This window comes from Mchenga conophoros, linkage group LG15, assembly GCF_057382185.1.
Source record: "Mchenga conophoros isolate Kocher_MC1m ecotype Shallow Benthic linkage group LG15, M_conophoros_male_GT1.1, whole genome shotgun sequence".
Lineage (NCBI taxonomy): Eukaryota > Metazoa > Chordata > Actinopteri > Cichliformes > Cichlidae > Mchenga > Mchenga conophoros.
The window spans coordinates 35,392,854-35,403,724 of NC_140540.1; the positions used below are offsets into that span (position 1 = coordinate 35,392,854).

The 10,871-nt window shown below is 38.1% G+C and overlaps 1 protein-coding gene and 1 long non-coding RNA gene across 5 annotated transcripts; one reads left to right on the forward strand and one right to left on the reverse strand.

Moving 5' to 3' along the window:
- Positions 1-1,181: 1,181 nt before the first annotated feature.
- On the forward strand, positions 1,182-5,731 carry LOC146558777 (uncharacterized). 3 transcript variants are annotated; one of them, XM_085247017.1, is made up of 3 exons: positions 1,193-1,315; positions 1,548-1,628; positions 2,746-5,731. In XM_085247017.1, the coding sequence occupies exon 3, from the start codon at positions 2,770-2,772 to the stop codon at positions 4,519-4,521; it is 1,752 nt and encodes a 583-aa protein (XP_085103143.1). In that variant the 5' UTR covers positions 1,193-1,315; positions 1,548-1,628; positions 2,746-2,769; the 3' UTR covers positions 4,522-5,731. The 3 variants fall into 3 exon arrangements, with proteins under 3 accessions (XP_085103142.1, XP_085103143.1, XP_085103144.1); XM_085247016.1 differs by lacking the exon at positions 1,548-1,628 and having other exon boundaries at positions 1,182-1,315; XM_085247018.1 differs by lacking the exons at positions 1,193-1,315; positions 1,548-1,628 and adding an exon at positions 1,418-1,510.
- Positions 5,732-5,865: 134 nt separating this feature from the next.
- Positions 5,866-10,428, reverse strand: LOC146558778 (uncharacterized). 2 transcript variants are annotated; one of them, XR_014888572.1, is made up of 3 exons: positions 10,295-10,428; positions 7,855-8,864; positions 5,866-7,179 (listed from the first exon to the last, which is right to left on the reverse strand). It is a non-coding gene; the product is annotated as an uncharacterized LOC146558778 (long non-coding RNA). The 2 variants fall into 2 exon arrangements; XR_014888571.1 differs by having other exon boundaries at positions 5,866-8,864.
- Between the last annotated feature and the right edge of the window lie 443 nt (positions 10,429-10,871).

A 10,871-nucleotide genomic window follows, 5' to 3' on the forward strand; every position in this document is an offset into this window, starting at 1 on the left:
CCATTATTGACAGTGAACAAGTTGTTTGTCATTGGTTACAACTAAACTTTCACACGCCTCCTCATGAGTGACAGCTGTAATTCACCTGAGATCAATTGTTCAATTTCGGAGACATTTCCAGGAACAATGATACAGAAAGGTATAGGATTTGCTTGACAGATGGCCAATATTTGGCATGTGATAACTAGTTCAACAATTTTGTGTGTGATGACTCAAGCAATGGATGTATGACTATTAGTTTTATTGGGAACGACTATTCAGCATCCATAGGTATGATTACTTTTGACTGACATGACATAAGCAAATGGAAATGTCAGAAAGCAGCAGGGAAATGTATGGAAGCAACTGATTCATGTCCAAAATCATTTGCAGTTTGTTCAGAGAGAGGAGAAATTGCTACTATGATGTGCACAAATGACTGAGTGTTGTGGAGGTTGAACTAATAGTTATGAGAATTTCAATTCTGATCTGAGAAACGCACCAAAGCGACTGAGAAAAACTGTATCATTTCTATTCTTTGGTTTCTTCGTTAGAGTTATGTCTTATGGTTTATGTCTCTGTGTAATCCTTAGTTGCTATATCCCCGTGTCCAGTCAGTGTCTGTCTGCCCTGGTACCATGTCTTTGTTCCCTTTGTTGCAGTGCCTGCATGTGAGTCTGTGTCTTTAGTTCAGTCTGTGTTATGTTTCCTGTTTTATTTTGAAGGTCCATGTCTGATGTTAATGTATCTGGTTTTGCTTCCTTTGTCTCGTTAGGCCTGATTTGCCCCAGCTGTGTTTCCCTCCTGTTACCTATTTACGGAAGAGGATTAGGGCCACTGGAAAAAAAAAAAAAAGAATTCTGACTTTAATCTCAGAATTCTGACTTTATTCTCAGAATTCTGACTTTTTTCTCAGAATTCTGAGATTAAAGTCAGAATTCTGAGAATAAAGTCAGAATTCTGACTTTTTTCTCAGAATTCTGACTTTAATCTCAGAATTCTGACTTTTTTCTCAGAATTCTGACTTTAATCTCAGAATTCTGACTTTTTTCTCAGAATTCTGACTTTTTTCTCAGAATTCTGACTTTAATCTCAGAATTCTGACTTTTTTCTCAGACTTCTGACTTTATTCTCAGAATTCTGAGATTAAAGTCAGAATTCTGACTTTAATCTCAGAATTTTGAGGTGGGCACCTGCAGGCTTCCAGCTTCGGTGACAGCGATGTGTCCAGTTTGGCAGGTGGAGAACTAATTCACTAAATATGGTGGATATAAGTGACTTTTTGCGTGGCCGAGGGGTCCCCGAAGATGCTATTTTATTAATGGAAGAGCAGAAGGTGAGTAACAAAAAAGAGAAATAGTTTGGTGTCTCCTATTTTTACAGGAAAACAGTTACGGTACAGTTACGGTTAGCTGTTAGCATGCTTGTTAGCTTATAATGTTATATAGGAATGAACGTGTTTCACGATGTTACAGTATACTAGGTGAATTGACGTTTTAACTGTTGTTGATCGCAGGATCATCCCAGATGGGTTCGTTGCATTTTATTTTATTGTTCTACTATTTCAGAGTTTTTCAAGGCAGTTAAGCGGAGCTGTGTTACAGATGCTAGCCGCCTGCCAATATCACTGATATATTTGATGTGTACAAGTAAGTTACACTTAGTACAGCGGAGGAGAGAAGCTGTAATGAATGTTTATGCGGATATTTCACTCAGAAAAATGGGTGGCGTTCATACACAGCCACCGACACAGCCCCGGTTGTTGTTCTGACGGTGGCCGACTGACGATCCCCTCACAACATGTTAGCTAACACAAACTAATGTAGTGCATGTAACTGTGTATACGTTAGTGGTACAGTGTCGGAAGAAATGAGCAAACTGTTTATAATGTCAGAATGACATCATCTTTCTCCTATATATAAAAGTGCTGGCTGAGGAGCGCTGCCGGGTTGAACTTTGACCTCGGAGTGACGTGACGTTTGTTCGCACAACCAATAGAAGTGCAGAAAGTCGCAAATCAGGCATATTGTTCGCATAAACACAAAAATAAATAACGAAATAATCCCGATATTGTGCCAAAGACTGATTTACAATGTTACTTTGTGTTCTATGTGTAATACCTTTGCTTAAATGACTAAATGGACTGTGTATTTATGACTCTGCGTTATAGTCTTACATACATAAGTAACATTCATATGTACAGATAAAAATGTACAGAGCTATGTACACAAGCGTGTACACAAAAGTCTACTGCTGATCGAGCTGCTCAGTGGTCGTACAGTCTCATGCAGAGAGCGTGGAGGTGTTGTCCATGGTGGATGTTAGCTTAGACAACATCCTCTCCTCCCCAGTCTGCTCAGTGGACTTTAGCAGACCGCTAAAGCTGGCCCTCCCGACCAGTTTGTTAAGTTTCCCCCTGTCCCTCTCTGCCATTCCACCACTCCAGCAGACCACAACATAAAAGACAGCAGACGCCACCACAGTGTCGTAGAACATCCTTAGAAGACGTACTACCTACATCATAACCAATCAAGTCCCGCTTTTTTTTAAATACAGAAGAGGATTTATTATTTACTGAAAGGCTATGCCTTAGTTTGCTTCTTTCATTATTGTGTTTCGCCCTGCATAAAATAGATAGCTTTTCTGATAACTACAGTCAATACTCTCCTACTGGCATTAACGAGGCCTAAGAGGCTTAACTGTAATATTGCTTTGCAGCGTAAATGTTGCAGAAAATGACTGTCTTTTCTTTCTTCCTGTGTGCAGATTGACTGTGACGTCATAGCGCTGATGGATGACGCAACTTTGGCAAACTACATTCCCTCGTACGGAGACCGAATTGCCGTCTTCAATTTCTGCAAAAGCAAGCAACCACTGTCAAAAAGAAAACTAGGACTTCTGCAAAAACTTCGTGAGAAAATGAAAACCAGAAAAGAAAGTCCAAAGGAGAACACTTCACATACAGATGCAGGAATAAGACAGACAAAGAAGCAAAAAGCAACACGCAATGTTGAGATAGGATGGATACATTGTGATGGAAAAATAGCCAAACAGGTGAGAGCGAAGCAGGGAGGTGGCACTAGAAAAATTCAAATGGCCACTGATGCTGGATTAAAAGATATTCTTCAGGAAGGAAAGAAACTTTTTTTTCCTAATGGCATATCTCCTAAGGGATGTGAAACAGATTTTGAGTTTGAGGTTTGGGACTTTAAACAGAACCACCTTACTGATGATACCTGCCAGTCTATTGGCAATATGTATGAGGCAGCGAGACTGACAATGTTACGCTTCTACATTGCAACAAAACCAAAAGATCCTGAAGAAGATGCCAGCGAGACATCTGAAGTGGTGTTTGTCTCAGAAAGCAGTGGCAGTGATATTAATCCATTGCAAGTGGGGGAAGTCAGGGGTAATTTTGATGAAGTCATCGCTGGTTCAGAAATTTTAGATGATCCAGAAATTACTTTTGGTCCAATTTTTGATGCTGAAGAAGATACAGAAGACACATTAGTCTATGAGGGTTTTCTTGTACCCCTCAGTCCACCTAATTCAGAGAACATAATAACAATCACCATACGTCATACTGACACTTTACATGACATGATTACTGCTTTCTCTGATGAGGAGATTTTGACCAAAACACTGAATGTGAAGCGCATACTTCCAGACAACACAGAAGAACCAGGCACTGGATCAGGAATACTAAGAGATGTACTCACATGCTTCTGGCATGAATTTTATGAGCGATGCACCCTAGGTGCAACCATTAAAGTGCCATTCATTCGCCATGATTTTCCTGCTGAAAAATGGAAGGCAGTTGGGCGAATACTCCTGAAAGGTTACCAAGAATGTCAGTATTTTCCAAATAAACTTGCAATCCCTTTTATGGAACAAGTGCTTTTCAGTGGTGTTTACAGTGATCTTAAAGCACACTTTCTACAGTTTGTCAGCAGCCAAGAATGTGATGTTTTGATGGAAGCAGTAAAAGATTTCTCTGCAGTTGACTTGGATGATCTTGTGGAAATTCTTGACAGTTATGGCTGTAGAAAAAGAATCACTGCTGAGACTCTTCCTACAATCCTTGATGAAATAGCACACAAAGAGCTTGTCCAAAAACCAATGTTTGTTATTGACTGCTGGCGGGAGATCATCGACCCACATATCTCCCTCAGTCCGGAGGGACTGACCAAGTTATTCTCTGAACTGCAACCAACTTCAAAAAAAGTGTGCCAGCTGCTGAAATTTGCTGTGGATTTGACTCCACAACAAAAAGAAGTGAAAAATCATCTCAAAAGATTCATCAGAGAGCTGGATAACATTAAACTTCAGAAATTTATGCGTTTCTGCACCGGATCTGACCTTATAGTAACAAACAGTATTTATGTGGAATTTCAAGATATGACAGAGTTTACAAGAAGACCAGTCGGACGCACGTGTGGGAATGTTCTGCAGCTAGCTAACAGCTATGAAAACTTCCCAGATTTTCGTTCTGAATTTAATGCAGTTCTTGAAAGTAATGTCTGGGTGATGGACATTGTTTAGACTCTCACAGCAATGCGCTACATTTGAACTGCTCATGCACACTAGAGCATAACTGTAAAGAGATGTTAGGAATATGTATTTTTATGTATTTTGAACTTATACAGTATACTTTTTTTAATTAGAGAGAAGTTTCTCATCTCTGTTAGAAGTCTAGTTTTGGCTAATATTTCATTTTCTTTTATCATTTTGAGTTTTACATAATACAGTCACAAAACAAAACGAACAGGTACACTGTTTACTACCATATCCAGAGCTGTCTTCACCAAATCCAAGCTTTCCAGCTGTAAGACAGAAACCTTCAGCAAAAGCATGAAGAAAGATTACTTAAGATCTATAAACTATAATTAAACTGCTCTTAAACGTTCTTTAATGCACCATGTGTGGTGTGAGAGCTCAGCACAGTCAAATACTTTTGTAAGTAATTAGTAGAAAGACTAATTCATTCAGATGGTATTTTCTTATTAGGTCAGGGCTAAAACTGAACATAGTTATAACGTAAAAGTAATGCTGTTATGCAACACTGTATTGTAAAAGGAATAAGTACAATTTTATACTTTAGCATTTGTCATGTCTGAAAACATTTTGCTTTACAGTATATGCAATTTTTAGTTAAGGTAGGTTAAGGTATCAAAGTTTGGCATTTGTTGTTGATTACAAAGGTTCCATATAAAGTTGGTGAAAATATTTTTTTAAATTCCAGTATTTTCTTAATGTCATATTGTTTCTAAGCATACCTGTTATTCATCCATCAAATTGATTCAAGCTGCTTAAAGGATTCAGTCTGTTTTGAAGATGGTTATTGATTACTGAGATCATAAATAAACACTGTACACTTCAGTGCAGTGGTCAAGTACTGTGATTATTCAGGCATCCTTTTGTAATGCCAAATTGTCATGTTCTCAGATATAGTATTAATCTTAACACCTGAAAAAATGTCTTGTTACTGCCAGAAATTATGCATTTTTATTTGTATGCATGTATGTTCTCAGTCATTCACACTTGTTTTTATTTCTATACCATAGATGACACTGAAGGAATATGTGATACCACAATAGCCAGTGTTCATGGTCTTTACAGTAAGTCACTGATGTATACTGATGCATAACAAGACTATATGAGATCTATAAGTTTGTTTTAAAAGTTGAGTCATTCTTGTTACAGGGCAGCTTATACGGTTATGAGTTTTAGCCATGTTATTGGCATTGGAAAGAACAGGTTTCTTGTAAACTTTTTCCAATAAAATGTTACTGTACACAGTACATTTGTATTGTTGTTTTGAATATGTTCATCAAACTCCATATCTATTTGAACATGCCAGAATTCAAGAGACTGCCACACATGAGCTCAGTAACATGGAAGAATACCATTTATTTTTAATTTCAAATATTTCATAAAGATACACAAATATAAATGTAAAACATGTTGCACTTAATGGGACAATAACTTGGTTCCACTTGCAGGAACTGTTTTGTTGCATTGTTGCTGGGATACTACAAATAAAAGTCAAAATATTTTTGGTATGTTTCTTATAATTTTAGGATTCATATCATGAAGGAGCCTTGTATACAACAGCTAACACTGAATCAGTATAGCAATGATTCGTGGTCATTTTACATGAAAAACCAGCTAAAATATCTTACAACTAACAGAAGTGAAATACATTAATAATTAAGTGATGGATCTTCACATGGGTAAATGATTATAATAGCTTTGCTTTAATATAATTGCACTAAAAGCTCCCCAAAAGGCATAACGACTTTAAATATTAACAATGATACATTTATAGAAACATGCTGTTGTCAAGACCTAGAATTGTTAATGCTACTATGGTTTGCTGAAACATACCACAGATAACCCGGGCACTTAGCATATCATATGCTGGTGCCTGGGTTTCCAGCCATGAATATTAAGAGTAAAGTTTGATACAGAAAACAATGAGCAGGGAGCTGGTCAGTTTATATTTTATATACTATGCACATGTCTGGCAACAAAACACAGAAATTTATATTGCAATTTACTGGTAGGCAGGTTTACACCACTTATGATTCAATCAAAAATATAACATTTGTAAATGCAGTTTAATGTATGGCCTTTTAAAAGGATTGACATGTGTTTCATAACTGATTGATAATATCACAATATTCAGCTTTTTCAAGTAATATATAAACATTTCTGTTTAATGGTAGTGTGAATGTAGAAAAACATTTTTCATTTAATGCAGTGCAGAAATACCTGCATAAAAGGTACCTGTAAGACATGGCACCTACTATCAAATCACGTTATCAAGATAAAGAGAAATATTTTGTATTTATTTGTACATTTACACACTGAAGTTCCTTAAATACTTTGCAGTATTTCTTCTCTTAACCTAATGTACAGATCCGCAGCACCAAGTGGATCTCCTGGGGCATCCCATTCATTTTCTACCATAAGCAGACAACACAGTTCAAAGACTGTTTCATCACAGGGGTGTTGACCTTTTGGGCTACACTCTTCCATACACAAAGTGATATCCTCCATAGAAATAGGCTTCAGTCTATCCTCAGCACTGTGCAGCTCTGGAAATGAGTACATTACTACTGGTCGACCCGATGCTGCACTACCACTTGGCCGGATTTTGTGCGAGTTCCATGTGTTCACAACTTCATCAAGTTCATCCTACATGAAAAACAACACAATATAAGTACCGGTATATGAAACAGACCATGTACCAGTAGATTTAGCCAAAGTTGAGGCTTATTAACTCATTAATCAACAGACATAGAAACTGACCTCTAATTAATGTAAAACCAAGCAGCAACAACAAAAGAGCACTTTCACTAAACAGCACATGGACACAGAATGGTGCTGCATGATTCTGCTGTTGAATAGATAGCCCAACACTTTATACTCAGTGTGCAATGATTCTACAATAAATTTTCAATAGAGAATTAACCAAATGATAGGATTGCTTTCTGAAACCGTGCCCAAAGGACCACTAGGTAACAGACTCCATAGTAATTTAAACCATGTGGCAATAAATAAAAAAAAATGCTCCATGCACCTGTGCTGAGAAAGGTGCAGTTACTTCCACTGATAACATGAATACAATTCCATCAAAGTATTAAAATGGAATCCCAAAAAGTTGATTCTGTTCATCTGGATGTAGCGTTTTCAGTGTGAGAAATGTTCTGTCAAAAAACATTCCTTACCTGGCTGATTGAGCATGCATCAAGACATATTAAAATGGAAATAAAATTCATATTTAATTTAAAGAAAAAAAATGTTCTAACCATATTTATATTTTCTATTTATGCAGCTAAGACATTACATAGCATGAGCACATGCTTTTACCTGAATAAGATTGAGAAAGCAGAATTGGATAAGACTTTTGTCCAAAAAATCCCCTGTGAAGTGGCCATCATCCTGAAAAGTTTGAAATAAGTTCATCCAAAATTGTGCACTCTGTTTGCGTAGGGTAGCCCACCATCCTTCTATACGTTGGTTGGCCGTACTTCTTCCGTAAAGGAAACTTTTCTCACCTGCAAAACTGTCTGTGTGGTTTCTCCGTAAAAACATCTGCATTTGTTCAACACAACCATTTTCGGTACCTCGGTCAGCACGTAACCTTTCTGGACATCCGCTGATGCATGAAACTGTTTTCAGAAAATAACTTGCAATCAATTTAGGGTCACTGTTTGTAGTATAAGCCTCCATCCATAAAACATAGCGGCTAAAACCATCTATGCAGCCACTGATAGCAATACCATATGGTTTCAACTTGTCATAGCCATCCATGTGCCAGAGAGCATTTGGCCCTCTGCAGCTGTACTGTCGTCTTCTCAACCGTCGAGCTCGTCTCAGTTCCACACCTTGAGGGTCAAGCAATTTGATTATGCATCTTACAGTATCTTGTGACACCACAAATCCATGTTGAATTGCACGTAGATGTAGCCAACGATAACCTTGCATCTGTCCATTTGTCATGATCTCTTGTTGGACAAAGGCTAGCACTTCCTCCAAGTTTGATTGATTCTTCCTTCTAAAAAGCCCAAGTCTTTTACAAATTCTCTTTAGAGTTCGAACACTTATAATTGTCTGATGACTATGTGCTAAAATTGAAAGTATTTCTTTGTTACTGAAAGAAAGTCTGAAATACAGTCTTATTAAGTCATCCAAATCTGACATGTCAGCCACTGTTTCTCTCACTTTGAGAGGTGAACTTTTTGCAGAAGTCCTAGTTTTCTTTTTGACAGTGGTTGCTTGCTTTTGCAGAAATTGAAGACGGCAATTCGGTCTCCGTACGAGGGAATGTAGTTTGCCAAAGTTGCGTCATCCATCAGCGCTATGACGTCACAGTCAATCTGCACACAGGAAGAAAGAAAAGACAGTCATTTTCTGCAACATTTACGCTGCAAAGCAATATTACAGTTAAGCCTCTTAGGCCTCGTTAATGCCAGTAGGAGAGTATTGACTGTAGTTATCAGAAAAGCTATCTATTTTATGCAGGGCGAAACACAATAATGAAAGAAGCAAACTAAGGCATAGCCTTTCAGTAAATAATAAATCCTCTTCTGTATTTAAAAAAAAGCGGGACTTGATTGGTTATGATGTAGGTAGTACGTCTTCTAAGGATGTTCTACGACACTGTGGTGGCGTCTGCTGTCTTTTATGTTGTGGTCTGCTGGAGTGGTGGAATGGCAGAGAGGGACAGGGGGAAACTTAACAAACTGGTCGGGAGGGCCAGCTTTAGCGGTCTGCTAAAGTCCACTGAGCAGACTGGGGAGGAGAGGATGTTGTCTAAGCTAACATCCACCATGGACAACACCTCCACGCTCTCTGCATGAGACTGTACGACCACTGAGCAGCTCGATCAGCAGTAGACTTTTGTGTACACGCTTGTGTACATAGCTCTGTACATTTTTATCTGTACATATGAATGTTACTTATGTATGTAAGACTATAACGCAGAGTCATAAATACACAGTCCATTTAGTCATTTAAGCAAAGGTATTACACATAGAACACAAAGTAACATTGTAAATCAGTCTTTGGCACAATATCGGGATTATTTCGTTATTTATTTTTGTGTTTATGCGAACAATATGCCTGATTTGCGACTTTCTGCACTTCTATTGGTTGTGCGAACAAACGTCACGTCACTCCGAGGTCAAAGTTCAACCCGGCAGCGCTCCTCAGCCAGCACTTTTATATATAGGAGAAAGATGATGTCATTCTGACATTATAAACAGTTTGCTCATTTCTTCCGACACTGTACCACTAACGTATACACAGTTACATGCACTACATTAGTTTGTGTTAGCTAACATGTTGTGAGGGGATCGTCAGTCGGCCACCGTCAGAACAACAACCGGGGCTGTGTCGGTGGCTGTGTATGAACGCCACCCATTTTTCTGAGTGAAATATCCGCATAAACATTCATTACAGCTTCTCTCCTCCGCTGTACTAAGTGTAACTTACTTGTACACATCAAATATATCAGTGATATTGGCAGGCGGCTAGCATCTGTAACACAGCTCCGCTTAACTGCCTTGAAAAACTCTGAAATAGTAGAACAATAAAATAAAATGCAACGAACCCATCTGGGATGATCCTGCGATCAACAACAGTTAAAACGTCAATTCACCTAGTATACTGTAACATCGTGAAACACGTTCATTCCTATATAACATTATAAGCTAACAAGCATGCTAACAGCTAACCGTAACTGTACCGTAACTGTTTTCCTGTAAAAATAGGAGACACCAAACTATTTCTCTTTTTTGTTACTCACCTTCTGCTCTTCCATTAATAAAATAGCATCTTCGGGGACCCCTCGGCCACGCAAAAAGTCACTTATATCCACCATATTTAGTGAATTAGTTCTCCACCTGCCAAACTGGACACATCGCTGTCACCGAAGCTGGAAGCCTGCAGGTGCCCACCTCAAAATTCTGAGATTAAAGTCAGAATTCTGACTTTAATCTCAGAATTCTGAGAATAAAGTCAGAAGTCTGAGAAAAAAGTCAGAATTCTGAGAAAAAAGTCAGAATTCTGAGATTAAAGTCAGAATTCTGACTTTATTCTCAGAATTCTGAGATTAAAGTCAGAATTCTGAGAAAAAAGTCAGAATTCTGACTTTATTCTCAGAATTCTGAGATTAAAGTCAGAATTCTGAGAATAAAGTCAGAATTCTGAGATTAAAGTCAGAATTCTTTTTTTTTTTTTTCCTGTGGCCCTAATCCTCTTCCGTACCTATTCCCTGATTGCTCCCTCTGTGTATTTAAGCCCTGTGTTTCTCTGTGTTGTGATCTACCCTTATCTAGCTGTGTGTTCTGTCTGTGTAAGTGTATTTCTAGTTTTGCTACCCT

Coding starts and splice junctions, on each gene's coding strand:
- LOC146558777 (XM_085247016.1), top strand. CDS start 1,241: ATGGTGGATATAAGTGACTTTTTGCGTGGCCGAGGGGTCCCCGAAGAT. Junction 1,316..2,745: donor TATTAATGGAAGAGCAGAAG/GTGAGTAACAAA, acceptor TCCTGTGTGCAG/ATTGACTGTGACGTCATAGC.